The following is a 25,352-nucleotide window of genomic DNA, read 5'->3' on the forward strand; positions in this document are numbered from 1 at the left end:
TCCAGTTGAATCGTACACTGCAAGAGTTTTTAATTAAAAGAAAACTAGACAGTTTTAAAATGTGCAATTACCAGCATGTTTTATAATCCCGATGTAAATGAGCGGAGTTGCTATTTTTAGTGTGTGTGGGTAAGGAGAGAAGAGCCAAGTAAGTTGTTGTGTCAAATATTTTTGGGTGTATTGAGGGGGCAGGGGAAGACATGAAGGACCATGTTTTGATCTACATCAGTGATGCCATTAGAAAAGCAACTGCAAGTTAATTGCTTACAAAATGGCCAGTATGCAGCATAGACTGAGAACGGCTTGTGGGAATGGAAATGAAGAATTTATTTATACTCAAGTTGACATATTGCTGGTGAGCTTTAGTAATGTACATGTTAAATGGTTTGTTTGGAGTTTCAGATCAATGTCTGCTGAAATTTCTGGACGGCTTTGATCGTGCTCAGATCTTCAATTGCAGAAAATGCACCTCAACACAGGCACTTTATCAGAACACGTAATTCATTATGTATTTTAATTGCTGGACATGCACATACATTTTCTTGCTCTCTGTTGTCTAAGTTCACAATTATCTGAAGTTCCTATTCAAAAAAAATAAACCCTTCAACATTTCATACAGTAATCAATTCAAAGACTTATTCAGCAGTTACACAATTCTTATCAATAATTCACCTTCATCCACACCCAGCAGAAACAAATCAAAAAGCCCAGAAGTCATGTTCAGAGCATTCCTTAGATACCTCTGTCCAGCACAAACAATAAAGTTTAGCTGAATGTAGAATAAGATGGTATTTATGATATGAGCATCACAGTAAAGTTACTTTGATAAAATTACCCACAGGTAGATGATTTGACTATAAAAAAAAAAGTTCTGGACAGAAGTTAAACTGGACATTAAATAAATGGCTAGGTTCACTTCCTCTCCCATTTGTACAAGTCTCAGAGGGAATAAGGAGGACTCAGAGACTGCACACTGGTGTGTTGACAGCTCATTATGACTTTGTTGGGGAGGGGAAGAGTAACAGGCAATTACACAAGTGTCATTGCCATCTCAGCTGGCTAAACGACCATGAGCTCAAGTGAATATTAGGTTATGAAATATAATTCTAAATACAAAAAATGGAAGCAAGAGAAACAAAACAACCCACTCTCATTGTACTGATCCACAACTTCTGCTGGATCCGTACAATATGTGCTGCTACTGGATCTCATTTACTCAACCTCCTGAGGGAGGGTGAGAAATTTACTTCACCTTCAAGAAATAGCAAATTGGGGATTTTGATCATTATAAAACATTAATTTTTAATTTTTTTTTACAGCAAATTTACTTTACAAGTCATTTTTTTTACCATAAATATAATTTTTATAGTCAGTCAGTCTGCAGCATGTAAAAAGCTAACATGGTCTTAGAATATCACAAGATTGTTTTATCACACTGTCCCAATTCAAAACACACAGGTTATAACTGAAGGTTTGACAATTATGAAGTGATGGCTAAGGAATATTGTTCATTTAAATTGCTCACCAAATAGTCATCATGTAGCACATGACTGCTTGTAGAGATGGAAGGGAAGAACATTTTATTTAAAGCTTTTGAGAAATTACTTTATACTCAAGATGACAGATTACAGACAAGTTTTAGCAACAAGCATTTGGAGTAGTTTATCTGGAGTTTCCCTTTAATGTAGTATAAGCACCCACATACACAAATTAAAAGGCTTGCAAAATGCTTCCTTTAAAAAAGAAAGGCCTTTTTTGCCCATTACGCTAAAATCACTTGATATTAGTTATCACGAATCAGATTTCCTAATTTTGTTTTTTTGAGTAATTCCCATTAGCTTCATAAGTATAAAGGTGGCTGATAGCATAGTTTAACTATGTCCTACAGTAGAAGCAAGTGCCAACTGATTCCTGTAGTTGAATATTTTACTTGATGATCATAACAAAATAAGCCAACAAAAAAGAAAAACGTTTTGGTCAAATGTGCATTTAGCAACAAGTTCACATCATAATGATGAGCTCCAAAGGTTAAAAATATATTTCAGTGCTCGTTTCTTCTGGAAAAGAACTAAAAGAAGATTTGGATCAGGCACATGTTTCATACTAGATCACACTCACGCTAGCTGGCTTGAGGTCATGACTTTTAGTTCTCAAGTTCTGATTGTTAAAATAAATTTTAATTAAAGCATCATGACAAACTGGAACGCCAAAACACTGTGCGATAAGAGTATTAACATATAGGTCCCCACTCTTAATTCTCCAAATCGCCAGCTCTCAATCTTCACTGTTTCAATAAAATATATGGTTGAGGCCATGTGCTTCCTTACATAGACAACAGATTCTTTCCTTCTCTCGACCCAGTGTTCTTCCCTTTTCTACTCTCTCTTCCTGAAGGTGATGGCTCATGCCAGGGTACAGTTTTACAGAAGCCAACAGCTGGGCAACTGTCCAAGTGGCCATTCTTCACGTAACCACCAGCACAGCAAGTGTTGACAGGCAGAGGGAGGAGGCATCACAGTTGAGCCTAATTCTGTCCTATCACATACTTTCAGCAATGGTCACAACATAATGAGTATCAATGTGAATCGCCAAGATGGGGGACACCAAGCCCAATTATAGTGCCCCCCAAAACCTTCACTCATCAGACTGAATTTGGGACCTTCCTGGTCTGTATGGCTTAACACCACCGCTCAGATGCATTTGCTCTTGGAGCCATTGGGGAGCCTGAAAATAATTTTTTTTAAATATTGTAAGTCACGCTGGGTCTTCTCTTGTGCATCTACTACTAGCTGGCTTCAAAGCAGTACTGGTAGAGAGCTGGAGCAGGTTCCTCCTGTCTGACTTTCTGACAGTAGTATTGTAAGTGACACAAGCAAGACCTCAGAAGAATGGAGCAGAAAATGGGAGAAAATGTATAAAAAGAAACTTTCTAAAGACATTTTGATTAATGAGCACAGCCTTAATTCAACATTAATTGGGATAAACTGGCACATTACCAGTAACAAAATGTTTGCAGCAAGACACAGCTTACACCATTTTACCACAACATATGCCTTCTGATCCATCTATTTACAGAGCAGTGACAGAGCAACAGGTACTGAGCTCCCAATGTGCACCTTCAAAAAAAATATTGTAAGAAACAAGGCAGAGCACTTGGCAAAAGTACAGCTGGATACTCTAATCACTATTTTGTAGTCTGAGTTGAACCCACTGCCCCTCCCTGTACCATGATCAGATTTTACACAAACTGTAAGCTCTCAGCATTTCAAGAATGTCTCAACTTTGGCAATTACTTTTCCTGCTCAAACTTATTTTCCTAATGGAAGATCTGCCATTACTACATAGCAAAAAATAATCTATTAGTCCTGTATGATGTATTATGTATCAAACAAAATTCAGGAAACCTAATTTGGTCTTGTAAATGTTTCAAAGAAATACTGAAAACTTGCGATGTAACACACCAAAGTGTTTGGCATCTTCAAAGCATGTAGAGGTGTCTTGAGAAAATTGTAAATCAAGCTTAAAATATGTGGTTTCCCAAGTTCTTTTCCCTTTTGATTTTTTTCTTCACAAGACAATTCTGGATTGCAACTTGAATGGAAGGGGGTTCCAAATCATAGGAAGGGACGAACATTTTGCCATTGTTTCAAAGTGTTGTCATGAGTTTATCTTGGTCAACACTATGCTTCCTGCCTCCCATGTTCTTCATATTCTGCTCTTGAACATATCTTGCGTTTCTGCCATTTCCTTCCGCTGATGGTGTCCGGTTGTAATATTTGTGCCCGTCATCATGGGGCGGTGGCCTGTACCATGTGCACAGTGAGCAGTTAGTGAGATGAGACTTTACACAAAATACATGGATATCAAGTCATGGTTACTGAACAAATGAAAATGGCATGCACGGTGGTAGGGGAAGGTAGAAAGGACAGAAAGAGAGAAAGAGATAGAAAGAAATACATAAAATGGGAATGATGGTTAAATGTAACTTCTTTGTTTCAACAGCATTAGTGGTATAGTCACCAGCTTTTACCATTAGTACCAAATCAGTCCAAAGAAAAGTGGCACGGCGCAAGATTACAATGTCATGCATTGAGCAATTTGCAGAATGAGGTTGTTATTAGAGTTTTGCAAAGTGAGCCGAGTAGGTTTCCAGCACATGCAGGGACATGCAGAATTCAGCTCATAAAGAACTTTCCTTCCCAAAGGCTTGGAATTCCCATAAATTCCACACACAATGCTTCCTTTGAACACGCTGCATTTTTGTCCTTTAAAACCTGATAAATGATTTTAAAGGCTCCCAGACAACGATTATATCCCATCCCATCTATTCAGTATGGCTTTGTAGCACCTTGGTAAGCTCTAAGCTCAAAGTTTAAAAATAATATATCATAGAAGGGTCTTCAGTTTAAATATCAAGCTTCCCCAGGTTCAGCAAGGGATGCCAATGGCACGAACACAAACACCACAATTGAGCCATTAGGAAGGATGGTTGTAAAATTGAATGAAGGGTACTCTACCATGTATTTCCCTCCACCAAACAACTTCCAGTAAAGGACCACAGAAATTGAAATCACCCTCCACCGTGTGATTGTAAGTAGCAGAACAGCAGAGATGATTCCCAGCAACAGAAACGCCATATTTTGTTTAAAAAAAAGAAACACCCTTAAGTAAAATAAGTTTATTGCCAAAAAAGGAAGCAATCCATCAGCAAATCACATTTGACATTTTAACTCACAGTAAAAAGGAAAGGCTTGGTCTAATTTTTTAAAAACTGCCATTTAATTAATTTATTACGGCTGTTCTTTGGTGTGCAATATATTTAATCCTGGCTGCATGTAAGGACTGAAAATTTAATAAGCATTATTATTTGATTCAAGCCAATAAGATTTTAAATGCAAGGAGAACTTTGCTCTGGCCCTCACCCACCACTTTAGAAAATATATATCATGTTGACCTAAATTTGGTAATCTTCAACTTTGTCGCCATATTTAACCATTAATTCAGTTCATTTTAAATCATTCTGATACATTGCACACCTCAAGTAGCTGATCCAACAAATGATCTGGGATATGAGTAAGCTATTGATAAAATTAAAATCCAACAAATTTACTTTGTAATCTTTAAGATGTAGGACCTGCTTACCTTATGTTACTGGAATGCCAGTGTTGCTGTACAGGGGGAATGTTGCACATATATGGAGTCTAAAAACAGATAACCAAGAGGACAATTACTACCATTTTCAGACTACTACTACTTTTAGTTATACAATAGCCATTACAGTATCATATTTACTCAGTTAATAACGCAATTTTTACCTGGTATCCACGAATTCCTGCATTGTTCTGAGCACTGTCAGAAAGAGTGGGAAGGAGAAAGAAAGTAAGTTAAATCAATAAAAGTATGAAAATAAAACTAAAAATTCTAAAAATTTGAAATTAAAAAATGGAAATATACAACATACATCAGAATCTTAAAAAGAAACATTTTATTGTTTCAGGTTTGAGCCCACATCAGAACTCAGTTCCACCAGAAACAATAACTTTTCTATCCATTCCAGATGCTGATTGGCCCGCTATATATTTTCAGCATTTTCTATTACTTATTTTAAAGTCAGTAAAATAACAGATACAATGCAAAAAGGCTGCAAGTAACCTTTTCTATCAAATATGTCACCCAATGTAGAAGCTTTAAATACTTGTGTTCCTTCAAATACCTTTTTTCTTTTCTTCATTGGCTATGTTGAGGTAATAATCGGGGTTTACCACGTCAAGACTGTAAAGTCCGCGCCTCAATAATACACGGACTTCGGGAGAACAGTTTAACAGGTACTTTACTGAACAAGGGGCAGCTTGAAACTAAAACTACATAAGCCTGCTAGGGCCTTTTATACAGGGGTGGTCACTGCCAGTACTGCAGTCTAAGACCAGTTATTCCCTTAAAGGTACATACACAACAATTCCTCCCCTTTTAGATAAGCAGGACATAACATTCATTTAACAACTAAATAATAACTAATTACAATTACAATTTTCTCAGTAATATATATCAACTGAAATAGTCATTTATAAGTTCAGTCTTTGAGGAGGCTTCCTGATCCGGACTGGATAGCGCCTTTCTCGAGTATCCTGTTCTGGCGGTGGAGTCAATTCTGGCTCATTGTCATTGGTTGGTTCTTCAGCTTCCAATACCCCTGCTTCTGAGGTAGACGCAATCTGTACTTCGGGCTCATTACCAGGTGCATATGCTTGTGGTACAGGTTTGGCTTGTTCCTGTGACTCTAGAATCTGGTCAGCATGGCGTCTCACGATGCTCTCTCCAACGTCCACTTTGTACATTAGTGGTCCCTGCTGTGTGCATATCGTGCCTGGCTGCCATTTTTCTGTTCGGTAGTCGCGGGCCAAGACTGGTTGCCCTATCTTGAAGCTCCTGGTTGGCTTCTCATTTATGTGCTGGAACTGCTTATCCTCAACATCTCGTCTTATGTTTGGTTTGAGCAAATCCAAGCGACATCTTAGTCTCCGGTTGAAAAACAGTACGGCTGGAGTTTGGTTGGTTACTGCATGTGTCGCATTCCGGTAAGCAAACAGGAAGTTATCCACCTTGTGTTGCAGTGGTATGTCGTCATTATACATTGCCTTTATGGCCTTTTTAAAGGTCTGAACAAACCTCTCATCCAATCCATTTGTGGCTGGATGATATAGGGCAGGTGTGTAATGTTTCACCCCATTATTCTTCAGGAACCTCCGGAAATCCTCAGACACAAACTGTGGGCCATTGTCGGAACAGATCTGTTCTGGCAACCCATTCCTGGCGAAGATGGTCCTTAGGACTGCAATAGTTTTCTCTGTGGTGGTGGAGGACATTTTAATGACCTCTGGCCATTTCGAATGGGTGTCCACAGCAATTAGAAACATTGAGTCCATAAATGGACCAGCGAAATCAATCTGTACCCGTTGCCATGGAGATGAGGGCCACTCCCATGGATGTAGCAGGGCCTGTGGTGGAGCGTTTTGGACCTTCTGGCATCCTGTGCATCTCTTGGTCATATCCTCGATTTCTTTATCGATTCCCGGCCACCACACAAACGCCCTGGCTAGGCTCTTCATTTTTACCCCTCCCAGATGACCCTCGTGAAGCTCATTGAGTACTCTATCTCTCAACTTGGGTGGAATTACCACTCGGGATCCACACAACAAGGTTCCCCGGCACACTGACAGCTGTTCCCTCCTTGGCGAGAATGCTGGCAACAGTGAGTCGCCATATGCTGGCTATCCCTTCACCGTCAAATCATAGATCCGAGAGTGTGTCGGGTCATTTCGGGTTTCCTTCTCAATACTTGCGTTTGTAACAGGCAAACATTCGACTATGGTCGCATGGAATATCTCCACTGGGTCCACTGCAGGTGCTTCTTCCGCCGTAGGCAACGGTAGGCGCGACAGCCCATCAGCGTTTCCATGTTGTTTCGTACCTTTGTACTCTATGTCATACTGATGTGCCCCTAGATAAAGTGACCATCTTTGCAGCCGTTGCGCCGTCATCACCGGAACGCCCTTCTTTGGGTTAAAAATTGAGACCAGGGGTTGATGATCAGTCAGTAGGGTGTTTTTCTGCCCGTGCAGATAGTGATTGAACTTCTTCACCCCCCACACCAGGCTGAGGGCCTCCCTGTCAATCTGGGCGTAGTTACGCTCGGCTGAGGTTGGCGAGCGCGATGCAAAGGCTATTGGCCTCTCTGAACCGTCACGGAATTTGTGTGACAGCACCGTTCCAATGCCGTAAGGTGACGCATCACATGCCAACCGAATCGGTAGTGTTGGGTTGTAGTGGGCCAATATTCTTTTGAAGTGATTTGGCATTTACATTCCTGAAAGGCACGCTTACATTCATCACTCCATTTCCATGTTAAACCAGTTTGAAGGAGGGCGTTCAGTGGGTGCAGAATTGTAGATAAATTCGGCAAGAACGTATGGTAGTAGTTCACTAACCCGAGTAACGACCTCAGTTGCGACACATTTTCTGGTGCTGGAGCCTTGACTACAGCCTCAATCTTGTCCGGCGACTTATGCAACCCTTCCTCATCAATCATGTGGCCACAATGCAAGATTTGTCTCCTGAAGAACTCGCATTTGGGGCGGTTGGCTCGTAGCCCATATTCCTGCAATCTCATGAGCACCTGTTCCAGGTTGGCAAGGTGTTCATTGTCATTTTCGCCTGTAACCAGGATGTTGTCCAAATAACACTGGGTCCCCGGGATCCCTTGCAGGACTTGTTCCATTGCCCTCTGCCACATAGCCGGGGCCGATGCTACCCCAAATACCAGTCGATTGTACTGGTAAAGGCCTTTGTGAGTGTTTATCGTGAGGTATTTCCTGGATGCTTCTTCCACCTCCATTTGTAGATACGCTTGAGCCAGGTCAATCTTTGTAAAACGTTTCCCTCCAGATAGTGAGGCGAAAATATCTTCTATCCGCGGAAGCGGATACTGTACTGTGTGCAGGACTGGGTTCACAGTCACCTTGAAGTCCCCACAGTTGCGAACCTTCCTTGGCTCCCAGGCGTGCTGCTCAATGCTTTCTTCATTACAGGAACGATGGGTGTGGCCCACTCACTCCAGTCCACCTTAGACAGCACCCCCGAACGCTCCAGACTCTCCAGTTCAGCTTCCACAGCTGGGCGTATCGCGTATGGCACCGGTCTGGCCTTGAAAAATTTTGGGGTTGCGTTATCCCCAATCTTTATGGTTGCCTTTACTCCTTTTAGAGTCCCAAGTCCTTGTTGGAACACCTCTTCCACGTCAGATAGAATTTGTGACAGACGTCCAGGTGCGACGTCATCATCTTTTTTGTCAGTCACAGTTAGTGCCAGAATGGAAAGCCAATCCAATTGTAGTCTTCGGATCCATTCACGTCCCAATAATGGTGGTCCTCCATCTCGTAGTATATACATGTATAGTTTCTGTGTTTCCTTTCCGTTATATTCAACTGGCACCCTTATTTTTCCTCTGGGGTAGACCTTTTGCCCCGTGTATGTCTTCAATACAATGGATGTGTCCTTTAAGGGTATGTGTGAGAATAGCCGCTCATAGTCTCGTCGATTCAGGACAGTTAGGGCTGATCCTGTGTCCAATTCCATCTTCACTGTGGACCCTGCTATCATGAGGGTGACCCAAATGGTTCGGTGATCTTCTTTTGCGATCACGTTGTGTAACTTTAAACAACTTAGTCGCCTGCTCCCGGAGTCCTTATCACTCTCCTGATCTTCTGAACTACTATCTGTCAGTTTCTTTACTTTCCTGTACTGTTCCTTAGTAGTTCTTGTCGTGTTGGTCTTCTTTCCCGACCTGCAGACTCTTGCTATATGTCCCATCTTCCCGCATTGCCTGCATATTTTGTCTTTAAACCAGCAGTCCTTCTGCTCATGTGTTGTTCTGCCGCAGCGATAGCACTTTTCGGCTCCATACGCCATTTTGTTAGCGCTGTATTCTTGTGGTTTCTGTTGTATTTCCGCAGCTCCCCGTGCTGCTGCTGCGTAGGATACTGCCACGCTGACGCCTGTTCCAGTGTCAGGTCCTTTTTTGAAAGTAGTCGTTTCTGGGTTCCTTCACTCTGGAGCCCGCAGACAAACTTATCCCGTAAGGTGTCTGCCAGTCCTGCTCCGAACTGGCAGTGCTTCGATAACTTGCGTAGTTCCGTAAGATAGTCAGCATTGCTCTCATCTTTGTGCTGGTTTCTTTTATGGAACTTGAATCTTTCTGCTATCAGCAGTGGTGTAGGGCTTAGGTGTTCCTGTAAGATATGAACAATCTCCTCAAAACTTTTCTCCATGGGTTTAACTGGGGTAATTAAATTCCGCAATAGGCCGTACGTATTCGCACCCATCAGATTTAATAATACCGACGCCCTCTTTCCATCGGCCACCTCATTTGCCTTGCAGTACACTTCGATTCTTTCTACATATGTGGTCCAGTCTTCTACCTCATTGTCGAAAGCAGTGATACTGCCACTTTTCGGCATCTTGGGCGATTTAAAATGGCGCCTCCCGCGCTTTTGCTTCTTCCCCAATGGAATAAAAAGGCGCCTCCCGCGCTTTTGCTTCTTCCCCAACGGGATAAAATGGCGCCTCCCGCGCTTTTGCTTCTTCCCCTTACTGCCACGCTGCTCCTAGCGTTCTACGGGGTAATGGCGGCGACCCGCAGCTTCGGCGCGTCTCGCTTTCCTTCCCCCCCGTTTAGTTTCTCTCCGCTGTCCTGTTCTCGAGCACCGACCGCGCCCTGTGCGCTCCACCCTCTCTCTCCTGTTTTCTTTTCCCGGCGACGCTGCGCGGCCCGATTTGTAGAGCCGCTCGGTCGAGCTTGAGCCCGCCGCAGTCCGGAAGGGTCAGCGCGCTACCTGCTACCAGCACGATTCGCTGGAACCACAGTCTCTCCCACAATTCTCCAAACACCGATGGATTCTTTTGGCGGTTGCCCTCGGTCGACGCCCGTTGCTCAGACTACGACCTTCCAGGACCTTCCTTTCAGGTGAGATCCCCGTGAGATGATGCCAGACTGCAGGTGAGTTCGAAGTTACTCGTCGCCACTGTAAAGTCTGCGCCTCAATAATACACGGACTTCGGGAGAACAGTTTAACAGGTACTTTACTGAACAAGAGGCAGCTTGAAACTGAAACTACAGAAGCTTGCTAGGGCCTTTTATACAGGGGTGGTCACTGCCGGTCCTGCAGTCTAAGACCAGTTATTCCCTTAAAGGTACATACACAACAAAGACCATGAAATATTTTATATACTTCAATGAATTCCCCCCAAAAAGCCTTATTTTTAGATTGTAAAGTTTAAGTTGCTCTGATCTTTCCCTAACACTATTCCCATGGAATCAGTCTTGCTGTTCTTTTCTGTATCCATTCTGACAGAAGTATGTGCCTTTTGTGACCAAAACTGAACACAATATTCAAGCAGAAGGTTGAACAGTGCATTGCAAAGCCTTAGCATGACTTCTATTCTGATGCTCTGAGTATACATTCTAGCTATGTATTAGCTTTTTAATTGCTTTGCCACTTGGTCTAGACATTGTAAATGACCCATCAACAATTACACCCAGGTCCCTTTCCAAGTTCCTGTGTGCTAAATCTATCTCATTCATTATACATTTATGTCCCAAAATGTCTTCATTATGTCAATTATTGCACAATCATCAATGTAAAATGTTGTTTGCTTTATATCTGCCCAATGGTATAACTGATCTAAACTCTTCGCAAATTACAAATTAAGTTACTGCGGAATTGCTACTGATCAGTCAAGAGTTAACAGCTTCTGGTAAATTGTCATGCTACTTAACCTTTTAGAAGAAAAATAAAAGTAATTCAAACCTGGTGTGTCCATATTTTGCTGGATTTGAACCTGTAAGAAACAAACAGATTGTTAGTTGGTAAAATGGAAAGGCTGCTGTGCAGATGGCACAGTACGCCAATCAGAACACACGATTCATATTTACCATGAATACCATGGGCTAAAAGTACAATGTATTTGTATATATTGTGTTTCCATAAACATGACATAAGGGGAAAACATAAGTACCTTCAACACTGAGCTCCGCCCTGTAGGATCACTGGCAGGCATTTAACAAGAGTTCATATTAGAGGGCTTCTCTTCTCCCTCCCCCAACACGTATACATGTCAACTCTATTCCTGAAATTAGTCAAACTCAGTTTGTTTTATGTTGCTCCAGAGTGTTTTTACTTTAAATTGATCTGTTTTAGTGACTCAAAGTATATTTCATAAAGAAGTTTAACCTGAAGTAAATTATGTACCGAAAATAAGAAATGTTCCTATCAGTGAAAACCTGCCGTGTCATTTTTCATAAGGGTATAAAGAAAATTTTTGCATGCTTCTCTTTCACCCCCAAAAGAACACTTCAAAAAAAAGTCAACATGCAGCAATATTGCACCGCATCATCAGCAAAATCTTGGAAAATTATAATTATGCATGGCTCCTGAGTGTGTAAGACGATGGAACATTAAAATTCTTCTTAATGTGAGGGATTGGGTGGTAGTGGATTAGGCTCTGCCCTTTTATGCCTGCTTCCTAAATTTGATTCAGGTCCCGCTGATGTGATGAAAGTCTCTCTGTCCAGGATTCCTTTGATGGTTCAGTGTGTTTATCCACCGAGTAGCTATATACTATATAATCCAAAATTCAACCCACAATTTGTGCTGAGCAGGATACTTACAATTAACCTACTGAACCACACCCCAGCAAAGAAACAATGTATTCAGGAGAGGAAGTCAGGGAGAAAACTGATGTGGGAAAAAGATAGTCTTTCCCTTCTGTTTATAGGAAAGTGGGCAGTCTCAATCCAGTTCTAAGTGGGCATGGGCCCCACAGTGCACAACTGTCTCCAATGTGACGTGAATTGCCAATTGTACCCCTAAACCACAAGATGCAGGAAATTGAAAAATAACACTGGTGTAGCTTGGAATTCTCACCTGAGGTTGGAGCTGGAGGACATTTTGGAAAAGGAGTCGCTTTATTGTGTGCACAGCCATGCAGCTTCTGACCTACAAATGCCCAATGTTGACAGTGGGTGTACCATTAACAAATCACGCCTTGTTTAAAAAAATAATCAAAGTCATTAAAAAATAATCCATAATGCGCAAAAAATACCTTTAATTGTGGAATGTCTTCGTGAGGGATAGCGTTTGCTTGGGCGCCTTTCAAATGTACTCGTCCGACGCAATCTACTTTTATGTGTTGCTTCATATTCAGTCCGACCACTGGAATAAATATTGGTCTGCTGTTACTTAAACAGTCTTTTAACAGGTAGAAATAAACAAAAACATAAAATTAAATTGTAAAAATTATACCTGAATCTAAAGCGAGATCCCAGACGCATTAAATCTGATCGTCCCTCTTTATTTTGGGTTGGAGCTCGTAGTCTGAAAAATGCGTGATTCTCCACAGCACATCTCCACAAATGTTTACATGCTTTGGAATTATCTAACCGGAAAACAAATGTGTGCTCCTGTTCTCTACCCTTTGATCAAGGTGGAAAAATTATGAGACACATTTTTAGAAATGCAATTTTTATAGAACACCATGCTTCAAATAAATAAAACGCGCTGGCTCGGATTTTTGCGGTAAAAATAACGGTGAGGCTATCAGCTGTACAGGGTGGCGCATTGTTTTGGATCTCTAATTACCGCAACTTCCAATACAAAAACTCAAAAGTCTGTGAGCAAGGATAAGCGTAATGAACGGCTAGCACCGTTCCTTTGCCGCTGACCGCAAAAGCCAACAGATCCTTCTGAATATTACTCTTATTGGTTTGTTTTTGAAACTCACAAGCCAACAACTGCACTCCCAGTGACTACTTTGAGGAATGAGATTTTTTTCTGCCTCTCCATGAATCAGCATCTTATTCACTTCAGCATGTCCTCCTGACTAATCAGTTGAGGAATAGCAACCTACAATCTTGCAGGGTGTCACGTTTCAGGATTTTGGATCATTTCTCCACACGATGGATTTGGGTGTTTGAAAGCAATGTACGTTCAAAGTTTTAAAAAAGGTACCTAGACAAAAGGTGATTAATATGTTATACAGCTGGTTTCACCAAAGGCGAAACAATAAGCAATTTGTTAGCTTGTCTGGGCATTTGAAAAATACCTCACATCTATTGTATTCGAAAGCCCTTTAATGTGTCTGTTTGTGAAAAGATACAACATAGGGGCTGGGACACAGACCGAGAGAGGAGAGGTTTTTTTTTTAAATGGCAAGGCTGCGAAAGCAGTCAGGCAGTAAAGGGCTGCGAGGGGGATGTAATGCAGGCATAATGATTTCGAAAATTAGCTTCAAGTCAAGCAAAATGACCCTCTGAAGTGCAGTAGTATAGCTTGTTCATTATTTTAGATTATTACACAAAGACAAACTGCACTGATAGAAATAAGTGAATCTGATCATAGCTGTTTTTCCTGTATGTTCACCTGATGGGAATAAAGCAGCTTAGCGAATCAAAAGTCTCGTCTCACCAAATGTTCACTCAGTCCACCTACAGAGACAAGAAATAAATACATGTGCAGAAAATATGAGTATCCAGTCCAGATCACAAGGGGATGCTATTATTACATCCCTGAGTTATGCTGTTGTACAAGTAGATACAGGGCAGTGAGTCAACCCCCATAAAAGTAGACTCTCAGACTGCTTAAATGAGTGACTGGCAGCACTGAACCCAAGAAGGTAGATATGCAAAACTGAATTTGTAACACAAAGCAAAAATAAGTTTGGAAAATTCAGTATATTTAGACCCATTTAAAAAAACTGAATGCAAGTTACTTCTAACTGAAAGAGCAACTTTGTGTGGTAGCCTCTGGCCACTAAAAAATTAATTTAAGTCATCCAAAGTTGTCCCCATTAGGACTGTTGTACATTATCTGAAAAAAAAGTCAATCTGGACTGGATTCAACAAAGTCAGGTGCAGGAAGTGACAAGGCCATCTTCTAATGCATTGCCCCACCCAGACATCCTGCATATGTCTTAAACTCCAGGAGATTGTGTTGCTCACCTGTTCATCATCCTCCACAACAACAAGAGTTAGTTTGTTCTTTTTGAAATCCAATTGGGTAATTTTGGGCCTGCACGATATAAAGAAAAAGTGTTTACAGGGAATCTAAACAGTTTCATTAGCATGTTGTTCTCAAATAGGAAAATATGATGAAAAAACAGATTCCTTTACCAAAAGAACAGGCCTATTTTGTTTGATCCTTCAAAGACCAATATGCCTGTTGGTGTCAATCCAAGAGAATATTCATAACCATCTCTTCCCTAGGAAAGACAAAACATTACAGAAAAAAAGTTATGGATAAGACAATCCACAAATAGATATATATGTATATAATTTTTTTTTTTTTAAAAAGACTCCTACTCATCTTACCTTGACAGTGTGCATGTCCACTCCATACATTTCTAGCCATTTGGCTTTGTTCAAATAACATAATTCTGCCTGTGCTGGGCTTTTCCCCCTATGAAAATGAGGAAATGAAATCAGGAACAATGCCACTTCAATTTCAATACCATGAACTAGCATCGTCCATGCCACAACAAATGTAGGTGAACTTTAAGCACCATTTTTTTCTGAATCTTACAAATTCCTCATAAGCCGCTACATAAAATGTTAGCCAAAATTTGTTATCTTCCATCACTTTTCAGTAGACCCTCGGTACCCTATCCAACAGTAAACTGCCCTATTTGCTCCATAGAGATCCCATTAGCCTTAAGAAATATATCTAACTCCTTCTGGAATATATTTCATGAATTGGCCTCAACTGCCTTCCGTGGTAGAGAATTCCACAGGTTCACCACTCTCTGGGTGAAGAAATTCCTCCTCATCTCTGTCCTAAATGGCTTACCCCTTATCTTTAGACTGTGACCCCTGGTTCTGGACTCCCCCGCCATCGGGAACATCCTTCCTGCATCTACTCTGTCTAATCCTGTTAGAATTTTATAAGTTTCAATGAGATCCCCTCTCATTCTTCTAAACTCCAGCGAGTATAAGCCCAATCGACCCAATCTCTCCTCATACGTCATTCCTGCCATCCCAGGTATCAGTCTGGTGAATCTTCGCTGCACTCCCTCCAAAGCAAGAACATCCTTCCTCAGATAAGGCGACCAAAACTGCACACAATACTCAATGTGTGGTCTCACCAAGGCCCTGTACAACTGCAGCAAGACATCCTTGTTCCTGTACTCGAATCCTCTCGCTACGAAGGCCAACATACCATTTGCTTTCTTAACCGCCTGCTGCACCTGCATGCTTACCTTCAGTGACTGGTGCACAAGGACACCCAGGTCTTGTTGCACTTCCCCTTCTCCCAATCTATTGCCGTTCAGATAATAATCTGCCTTCCTGTTTTTGCCACCAAAGTGGATAACCTCGCATTTATCCACATTATACTGCATCTGCCATGCACCTGCCCAATCACCCAACCTGTCCAATTTCCATCAATTACAGCAAGACTATAATTTTGTGCACTTCCAACTTTATAAAGAGCACTTTAGCCTGTAAAATATTAACATTAGTAAGCTTAAGTTCTAAGAGGCATACAGGTCATAGAAGAGACTCATCGTGTGGAATTGCTGGACTACAATACTATGATTGTAGTTGTACAATCTTAATCCTGTAAATTAGGTATAGGTTTGGTTGAACCAACGGCAAAATGTTTATCCAGTTACTAGAACCATTGTATTCAATATTATAACACTGCAATATTCAAGGTTGCATGCAAGGTTTCATGTCCCATTTCAATCTGCACTGGAACCTTTATTCTCTAACCTTAAGATTCCCGATATCGATGGGATTTCTCCAATTGCTTTCAAGATGCAAGAGTCTGAATTATTCCTGTCCTATAGAATCGCTTTAGTCTCATTTTCTCCCATCCCACCTTTCCTCATCCTTGGAAATTTGCTCATGTTCATCCTGCATACAAGAAAATTAACCCTCTCTTATCCTGCAAACCACTGTCTGACTGCTCCCACATTGGCACTTTCTAAAGTTATGGAAATTGCTGCTCACAAATTATCCATCATCTTCAAAGTTCTGCCCTAATCCATGACAATCAGCATAGTTTTCAGCATGGCCATTCTGTTTGTTATCTTGCTGCCTATGTAACTTACCTCTGAAACTACTGAACACTTTGGTGAATCATCTGTCATTGCCGTGGATATCTCCAAAGCCTTTTAATGAGCTTAGCGCCATGCACTTCTAAACAAACTATCTTATGGCCTCCCACCATATGTTCATCATTACGCAGTTTTCACAAATTGCTCTGTAGTTGGCTCATCCTCAAAGTCTCTCCATTAACTCATGAGTTCCCCTGGGTTCTGTTCACTCTCTGAATCTGTTATGTGCTCTTATATATAACCTTCTTCCAATATCATCCAACTATATCTACACTTTTATTGATGATTCCACTCTACATTCATCATCATTCCTCAAATTGCATTCCCTCAAAGACAAAAGACTTTTATCTCCCAGTCAATGGCTGAACCACTGTATATTGATCTTGTTCACACTGAAGGAAGTAGGTAGCAAACAGAATTGGAACTAACCATTTAAACAAAAGTATTTTGAAATGGGAATTCTGCCAAGGAGACTGAGGGTGGCAGTTCAAGAAAGGGGAAAAGGGATAAGCCAGGAAATTGCAGACCTTGGTTATGGGTGAACTTCTAGAGACATAATACAGGATGAAATTAGTGAATACTGATAAAGGCATGTACTCCAGTGCAGTACTAAGGGAGCGCTGCACTGTTAGAGGTGCTATCTTTCGGATGAGACATTAAACTAAGTCTTCCCTCTTAGGTGGGTGTAAAAGATTCAATGGCATTATTCTGATGACGTGCAGGGGAGTACTGGTCAATAATTATCCCTCAACCAGCATCACAAAATCAGATTATCTGGTGATCATCACATTTATGGGACCTTGTTATGCACAAATTTGCCGTCGTGTTTCCTACATTATAACAGGGACTACGCTTCAAAAGTACTTCACTGGCTGTAAAGTGCTTTGGATCATCCTGTGGTCATGAAAGGCTCAATATAAATGCAAGTCTTTCTTTTAATCACACAATCAGCGTGGATTTGTAAAGAGCAAGTCATATTTGACTAATTAAATTCATTTTTTTTTTTTTAGGATATTAGTGTATAGGTAAAGGGAATGTGGTGGATGTCATATGTATGGATTTTCAAAAGGCTTCTGGTAAGGTGCCATTAAGGGATGTTACAAAAATCAAGCACATGGTATTAAAGGCAATGCAACTGTTGTACTCCCACCTATTAAAAGTGTTACGTTTTGTTGCCTGCAGGCTATTGTGAAGGTATAAAAATATAGGCATTCTGAGATATGGAAGTAAGTCTCCTAAAAGCTCAATTTAGTTCCTTCAAGTGTTTACCTGCAGTCCTTCCACCGTGTAAAAATATCTATCTCCATATCCTCAGTCTGATTGGGATTAAACCTGAATTCTGACACCAGCTCCGAAGAATGTTCAAGAGGCTCACAGTCCCCAAGCTCCGCTAAAGAAAAATAAACATTTTATTCATTATTTACAGTCACTGAAAACATAAATTAAATCTATGCCATTTCTGCTACAGAATGCAATTGAACAAAATTCTAATGTTGATGAGACATCACAATATAGAACAGACTTTACTGATCACAAAGCAAGATCTTATTTATTACACATCAATTTTTAAGTGGAAAAATTCAGACTGCACACCTGACTAAAATGATCACAGTCATAAGTCCTGCTGTTCCAGACTAAACACTACATTGATGTCTAAGCAAGAGAAATAGGGGGAGAAATTCGGTATCGCCCCATTTGGGGCGCAATTATCGGCCGGGCGCAAAGATTAGCGCCTGGCGCTAATTATCGCCCCCGACTGCAAACTTGGCTTTTATCACCCCGCCCCTGGAGGTGATTGGAACGCTAAATCAGGCGCTTGACATCTGTCTTAAGGCGCAAAGTCCAAGGAGCGAGGCACTAACTCACAGCGCTGGCGAAGCTCATGTGATGTCAGTCAGCAATGGAACACAGACACACTGGCACCTGCCAATTCTTAAAGGGGAGTTCTGGTGAATGGTCATCGACCTGAAACGTTAACTCTGTTTCTCTCTTCACAGATGCTGCTTGACCTGCTGAGTTTCTCCAGCATTTTCTGTTTTTATCTTAAAGGGGAGGGTTTATCTTGGTCTCCATCTACATCCTGTTCATTGCAGCCTTGAGTCTCGGCCTGGAGAGACCTGTACATCAAATCTGCTGGAAAGAACAATGGAGAGACCAAGGGAAAGAGCTCAGAGTGCAGCCCCCACAGTCTCTTCTAAATAGATACAAGGCAGGGCAAATCAAAATGAACCTGCAAAGTGCTGCTCAGTACCCAAAACTCCTTCACACAGTGTAGAATCTCTCCAGAAGTCTCTCTCTCTCTCTGAATGCGTGGTGCAAAAATGTCACCAGCAAAAAAAGGCAGGAAGTGGTCACCTTTAAATAGCGCTCCCCCAGTCCCTTCCCGACTGCACCTGTCGTTGCTAGCGGCAGGTGCTAAGGCAGGGGGCGCCACTCAATTTCCAGTCCGGGGCGCTACGCACTCGACTGACGTCACGATCTGCCGGCGCAGGAGATCGTGGCGGTAGTGTTTAGCGCCGCCGCAAAATGTCCGGTCAATTTCGCGAGAGGTGCAGATATCGCCGCGCCCGGGCGCTATTTGGTATGCGCCCCACTTAGCGCCCTCTTAAGGCGCTAATGGGTGGCGCTACCAACTGAATTTTCCCCCCATAGCCTCTTAAAAAAATATATTTTCCTTTTTTACTCATAATTCAAAAGGTACAGAACAAGGTTAATTTAATGGTTGCTGGCCTTTTTTTTATTGTAGATATTGCTGGATTGATGAGGCATGAGTCAAAAGTAGGATCACTTTAAGCGTCTATCTCTGGATTTAGGAGATGTTGCCAGGTCAGTAATGAGCCCAGATGAAAGTTATTAAGATTATTTTCTGTATTTTTAACTACTCAGTAGGAGATAAGCTAAAGCTCTTATTATCTGATTTCCTTCCCCTCTTTCAAGGCAGAATGCTACTCCCATGGAATGGTAAAAGAACTTGTGTTTGCAGCAAGTTTCTTTTGCTAGACTAGTGGATCTCCCATGGCAATGCTCACATTAAGTCGGACAATAAGGGGAAAAAATTCAGTTGTTTGCGCCTCCCGTTAGCGCCTTAAGAGGGCGCCAATTGGGGCGCAAAGCAACTAGAGACCAGGCGCAGTGATGTTTGTGCCGCTCGCGAAATTAACTAGACATTTTGCGGCGGCGCTAAACACTTCCGCCACGATCTCCTGCGCCGGCAGATTGTGACGTCATTCGAGTGCACAACGCCCTGTTAGCGTCCCGGACCGGATATTGAGTGGTGCCCCCTGCCTTACCGCCTGCCGCTAGCAACGACAGGTTGAGGGGAGCGTTATGCTGTCAGAAAGGGACTAGGGGAGCACTATTTAAAGGCGACAGCTTCCTGCCTTTTTTTGTCGGTGACATTTTTGCACCACGCAGTCAGAGAGAGAGAGAGAGACTTCTGGAGAGATTCAATGCTGTGTGAAGGAGTTTTGAGTACTGAGCAGCACTTTGCAGGCTTATTTGGATTTGCCCTTCCTTGCTTCGTCAGCACTCTGAGGTAGCGCCTCACTCCTCGGCATTTGCGCCTTAAGACAGGTGTGAAGCACCTGATTTAGCGCTCCAATCACCTCCAGGGGCGATAAAAGCCAAGTTTGCTGTCGGAGGCGATAATTAGCGCCAGGCACTGAACTTTGCGCACGGCCGACAACAGCGCCCCAAATGGGGCGATACCGAATTTTTCCCCCTAAGTATCTCTTAGTTGTGTATGCTGTATTTGTGACTCTGCCCATTTCCTTTTCTCCTTCTCTTTTTGTTCTTGTTTCTTTTCAGTTAGGAGATGGTTGATGGTTTGTGGCATGGCAAAGTGGAGAAAGGGAGTCGTTGTATTTGGAGGGCTGATTTTTTAGTGCAAGGTCCAGAGAAAAGGTAGGCTGTAGTGCTCCATGGTTCATTTCACATCATCTCCCCCTCAAGTCAATCCTTTTGCTTGGTTGTAGATGTTGTACCCATTGCCTCCCATACTGCTTCTCCTTCATAGTGTAGGTTTACCAGAATATCCTCATGTTCATATTACAACAGTGATTACACTTCAAAAAATACTTCATTGGCTGTAAAGTGCTTTGAGACATCCGGTGGTCGTGGAAGGCGCTTTATAAATGCAAGTCTTCTTTCTTTCGTATGTTGTTTGCATAATTTCCCATAGTCTTCGCTGTTTATATTACACAATACAGCAGATCGTGCTTTTCACTTTTTCTCTCATGAGTTCTCCTCCTGTCCTCTGAAGTCTCCCATTTCTGTGATATTGCAGTCTCACTCTCCCTGATGTCTCTTTCTTTGACCCAATATTTGCCTCTTCCCATGTCTCTTTCTCTCCACAGCCCTTGCACATATGTCTTCAGTCAATGTGTGCCCCTAATCTGTCTCCAACCTTTCCCTGTATCGCCTCCTCTCAGCTATCTGCCTTTCTCTGCCTCCCAGGAAATTATGTTTATGAGGTGGTAGGCCAGGAGCAATTGCAGAGCAGGCTATGGTAACAGGAGGCCTCGGGAGTAGCTAGGGAAATGGGGAGAATGAAAATCACAGGGATGAGTGAACCTTGGGCCCTAAAGGTAGGCAATAGGAAGGAGTGCAAAAATAAATTGGAAGGGTTGTTGGGATGCAGGACAATCTGAGCTGAAGGCAGAGACAGGAAAAAAAAGGAGCAGGCTGGACAAAAAAATAGAAAAAGTCAGTTCCAGCAAAAGATAAGCCACGAAAGTAGGAAGCCGGGGAACAGTTAACGGTAGTAGTAGAGCAGAACTGAACCAGTGGTGTAATAGTGGAAGCTATAGGCCGGCTGAGCCCAGGGCATCTGCAAAGAGAGAGCAGTTCATAACTGAGATGTTGAGGTACAAACAGGAACGAGGCTAGATCGGAATGCCTCATCAGGAAACAAAGAAAGACGATCACTACATTCCCAAGGCCAGTTTTAAGAGTGGGGCCACCATTAAAAAAAAATAATTCTGGGCAGACCCAGAGACGGGAAAGCAGTATGGATGGTTTTAGGAGAAAAGGCACAGCAGGAGCTGTGCCATCAACATTTCATTTTAAATTTTGGTCTGACCCAAGGCTGAAGGCAAAAACCTGAGGAAGCCATGAAAATAAAAGATACATAAATGCAAAGAACATAAGAAATAGGAGCAGGAGTAGGCCAATCGGCCCCTCGAGCCTGCTCCGCCATTCAATAAGATCATGGCTGATCTGATCCTAACCGCCAATCTACTATCACTGAACCATCTCCTGAATCTAACAGAATTAGACACACGAAATAGGAGCAGGATCAGGCTACACGGCCCCTGGGCCCGCTCCGCTACCCACAGGGCCATGACCGATCCGAACCTAGACTCATGTCCAAATTCCTGCCCGTTCCCCATAACCCTTTATTCCCTTTACTTCTAGGAAACTGTCTATTTCTGTTTTAAATTTATGTAATGATGTAGCTTCTACAGCTTTTTGGGGCAGCATATTCCATGGACCTACCACCCTCTGAGTGAAGTAGTTCCTCCTCATCTCAGTTTTGAAAGAGCAGCCCCTTATTCTAAGACTATGCCCCCTAGTTCTAGTTTCACCCATCATCGGGAACATCCTCCCCACATCCACCAGATCCAACCCCTTCACAATCTTATATGTTTCAATAAGATCGCCTCTCATTCTTCTGAACTCCAATGAGTAGAGTCCCAATCTACTCAACCTCTCCTCATATGTCCATCCCCTCATCCCCGGGATTAACCGAGTGAGCCTTCTTTGTACTGACTCGATAGCAAGTATGTCTTTTCTTAAGTATGGACACCAAAACTGTATGCAGTATTCCAGGTGCTGTCTCACCAATACCTTGTACAACTGAAGCAATACCTCCCTATTTTTATATTCTATCCCCCTAGCAATGAAAGCCAACATTCCATTGGCCTTCTTAATCACTTGCTGCACCTGCATACTAATCTTTTGAGTTTCGTGCACCAGGACCCCCAGATCCCTTTGTACTTCAGTACTTTCCAGTTTCTTGCCATTAAGATAATAACTTGCTCTACGATTTTTCCTGCCAAAGTGCATAACCTCACACTTTCCAGTATTGTATTCCATCTGCCAAATCTCTGCCCACTTACTTAGCCTGTCTATGTCCCCTTGCAGGTTTTTTATCTCCTCCTCACTCACTACTTTCCCTCCCATCTTAGTATCATCTGCAAACTTTGATATGTTACACTCGGTCCCCTCCTCCAAATCATTAATATAGATTGTAAAAAGTTGGGGACCCAGCACTGACCCCTGTGGAACACCACTAGTTACTGATTGCCAGTCCGAGAATGAACCATTTATCCCAACTCTCTGCTTTCTGTTAGATAGCCAATCCTCTATCCATGCCAGAATATTACCTCCAATCCCGTGATTTTTTATCTTAAGCAATAATCTTTTGTGTGGCACCTTGTCAAATGCCTTTTGGAAGTCTAAATACACTACGTCCACTGGTTCCCCTTTATCCACCCTATATGTTACTTCCTCAAAGAACTCCAGCAAATTTGTCAAACATGACTTCCCCTTCATAAAACCATGCTGACTTTGTCCTATTTAGTTATGATTCTCCAAATGTCCTGTTACTGTCTCCTTAATAATGGACACCAATATTTTACCTACCACAGATGTTAGGCTAACCGGTCTATAGTTTCCAGCCTTCTGTCTACTGCCCTTTTTAAATAAGGGCGTTACATTAGCAGTTTTCCAGTCTGCCGGGACCTTTGCAGATTCCAGGGAGTTTTGGAAAATTATTACCAATGCATCCACAATCCCTACCGCCACTTCCCTCAAGACTCTAGGATGTAAGCCATCAGGTCCAGGTGATTTATCTGCCTTGAGTCCCATTATTTTACCGAGTACCACTTCCTTAGTGATTTTGATCGTGTTTAGCTCCTCCCCCCCATAGCCTCCTGTTTGTCCAGTGTTGGGATATTCTTAGTGTCTTCTACTGTAAAGACTGATACAAAATATTCATTCAGTGTTTTTGCCATCTCCATATTTCCCACCATTAATTTCCCGGTCTCATCCTCTAAGGGACCAACATTTACTTTAGCCACCCTTTTTCTTTTTATATAACTATAAAAACTCTTACTATCTGTTTTTATATTTTTTGCTAATTTACTTTCATAATCTATCTTCCCTTTCTTAATCAATCTTTTTGTTACTTTTTGCTGTCTTTTAAAGTTTTCCCAATCCTCTATCCTCCCACTAGATTTGGCTACCTTATATGCCCTTGTTTTTAGTCGAATACTATCCTTAATTTCTTTACTTAGCCACGGATGGCTGTCTTTTCTTTTACACCCTTTTCTTCTCAGTGGAATATATATTTTTTGGAAGTTGTAAAATAACTCCTTAAATGTACACCACTGATCATGTGGTTGCAAACTTTTAAGTTTAAACTTACTGAACTTGCAAAGCATAAGAAAGAGACAGAGGCTGCAATAGGAAGGAAATTTTGAGATGTGGTCAGCAGGAGGTAAGCAGCTGGGAGGCAAAGAAGAGGTGCATCAGTGGCACCTATTGACCAGAGCCCTTGAACTACAACGTGACAGGCTACTGCTTACATAGGAAAATTATTATAAATGTTGACAATACATGTTAAAATCATAAATGTAGACTTGAAAGTGTTACACAAAATCATAACAACAGGAAGGTTTTAGGACAGGAAAAGCGTGATCAATTCAAGATTTAAAAAATATACTGGGGGGGTGGGCGGGGGCTGTGAGAGAGACGGGGGGCTGAGAATCAGGGAGGAGAGGGAGAAGTGGGGAGAAGAGAAGGAGGTAGTGGAGAATGTTTGTATGCTTACTGGGGGCCCTTTGAGGCTCTGTGAGGATAGATTAAGGACAATTTCCTTCAGGGGGCAGTGGAGGAGGGCAGGAATGGAAATTCTACTCAGTGATGAGAGAGAGCGGGGGTGACTTCAGTGGGGAGTGGCACTAAAAGGAGTGAGAGAAGCCTGGTTGGCTACATGAGTGATCAGGCATGGGGACAGCCAAGTAGTCAGCTAAGGCCAGCAACATGGATGGCATATTGACCGGGCGGCCGAGACATTAGGAACTGGAGATGGAGCATTGTGCAGAAGATGCTTCTTTAGGTAAGGGGCTGGTAACAATGTTGGTGGTGATTTGAGAAAAAATGCATATTGAAATGGAATGTTGTAACTCACTTAGCAATTTTAATATATAAGAGGTATTCATGGAGCACACTGCAGCTTTCCCATTTAAATAACAAAAACAACTCTTGCAGGCTACAGTGCTACATTACAAGGATCACTGAAAAGTGGCTTTGGGCTGTGTACTTATTTCTTATTTAACACTTATAAGTGTTAAAGTTCTGGATATCTGGTTACTTATTTCTGTAACCAGATATCCAGAACTTTAACACTTCTAGCTAAGAAGCACCAATCAATCAATTACCAGAGTAACACTACTATTTCAAACACGCAAGCTTAGCGCCATTGGGAAACAAAAGAGAAACATTCTTCAATTCAATTCTAGAGGCATTCCATTGCTCTCAAACCATCCTAGTGATTAAAGCAAGCTGCAAGCCATATTTCTTTTGGACTATTTTTTGGGGGATTTTGGTCCAGATTTACAATAAATGCATGCTCTTAAATTTAGTCTCAGATTTTATGTGGGCTGTCTTTCTGTGGAGACGAG

The 25,352-nt window shown here is 42.0% G+C and overlaps 1 protein-coding gene across 1 annotated transcript in view; it reads right to left on the bottom strand.

Moving 5' to 3' along the window:
* Positions 1-499: 499 nt before the first annotated feature.
* LOC147117295 (band 4.1-like protein 4B) overlaps positions 500-25,352 on the bottom strand; it is a 165,474-nt gene continuing 140,621 nt past the window's right edge. The window contains exons 9-19 of the mRNA XM_085989358.1: positions 17,935-18,055; positions 14,921-15,008; positions 14,723-14,811; positions 14,552-14,621; positions 12,858-13,027; positions 12,658-12,767; positions 12,480-12,551; positions 11,364-11,394; positions 5,316-5,349; positions 5,143-5,201; positions 500-3,803 (exon numbers count right to left, since the gene is read on the bottom strand). Coding sequence (XP_085845484.1) covers positions 3,647-3,803; positions 5,143-5,201; positions 5,316-5,349; positions 11,364-11,394; positions 12,480-12,551; positions 12,658-12,767; positions 12,858-13,027; positions 14,552-14,621; positions 14,723-14,811; positions 14,921-15,008; positions 17,935-18,055 — 1,001 coding nt within the window. The 3' untranslated portion in view covers positions 500-3,646. The remainder of the gene's footprint in view (positions 3,804-5,142; positions 5,202-5,315; positions 5,350-11,363; positions 11,395-12,479; positions 12,552-12,657; positions 12,768-12,857; positions 13,028-14,551; positions 14,622-14,722; positions 14,812-14,920; positions 15,009-17,934; positions 18,056-25,352) is intronic.

Source organism: Somniosus microcephalus, chromosome 5, assembly GCF_052327205.1.
Source record: "Somniosus microcephalus isolate GS21.2 chromosome 5, FLI_Smic_1.0, whole genome shotgun sequence".
Lineage (NCBI taxonomy): Eukaryota > Metazoa > Chordata > Chondrichthyes > Squaliformes > Somniosidae > Somniosus > Somniosus microcephalus.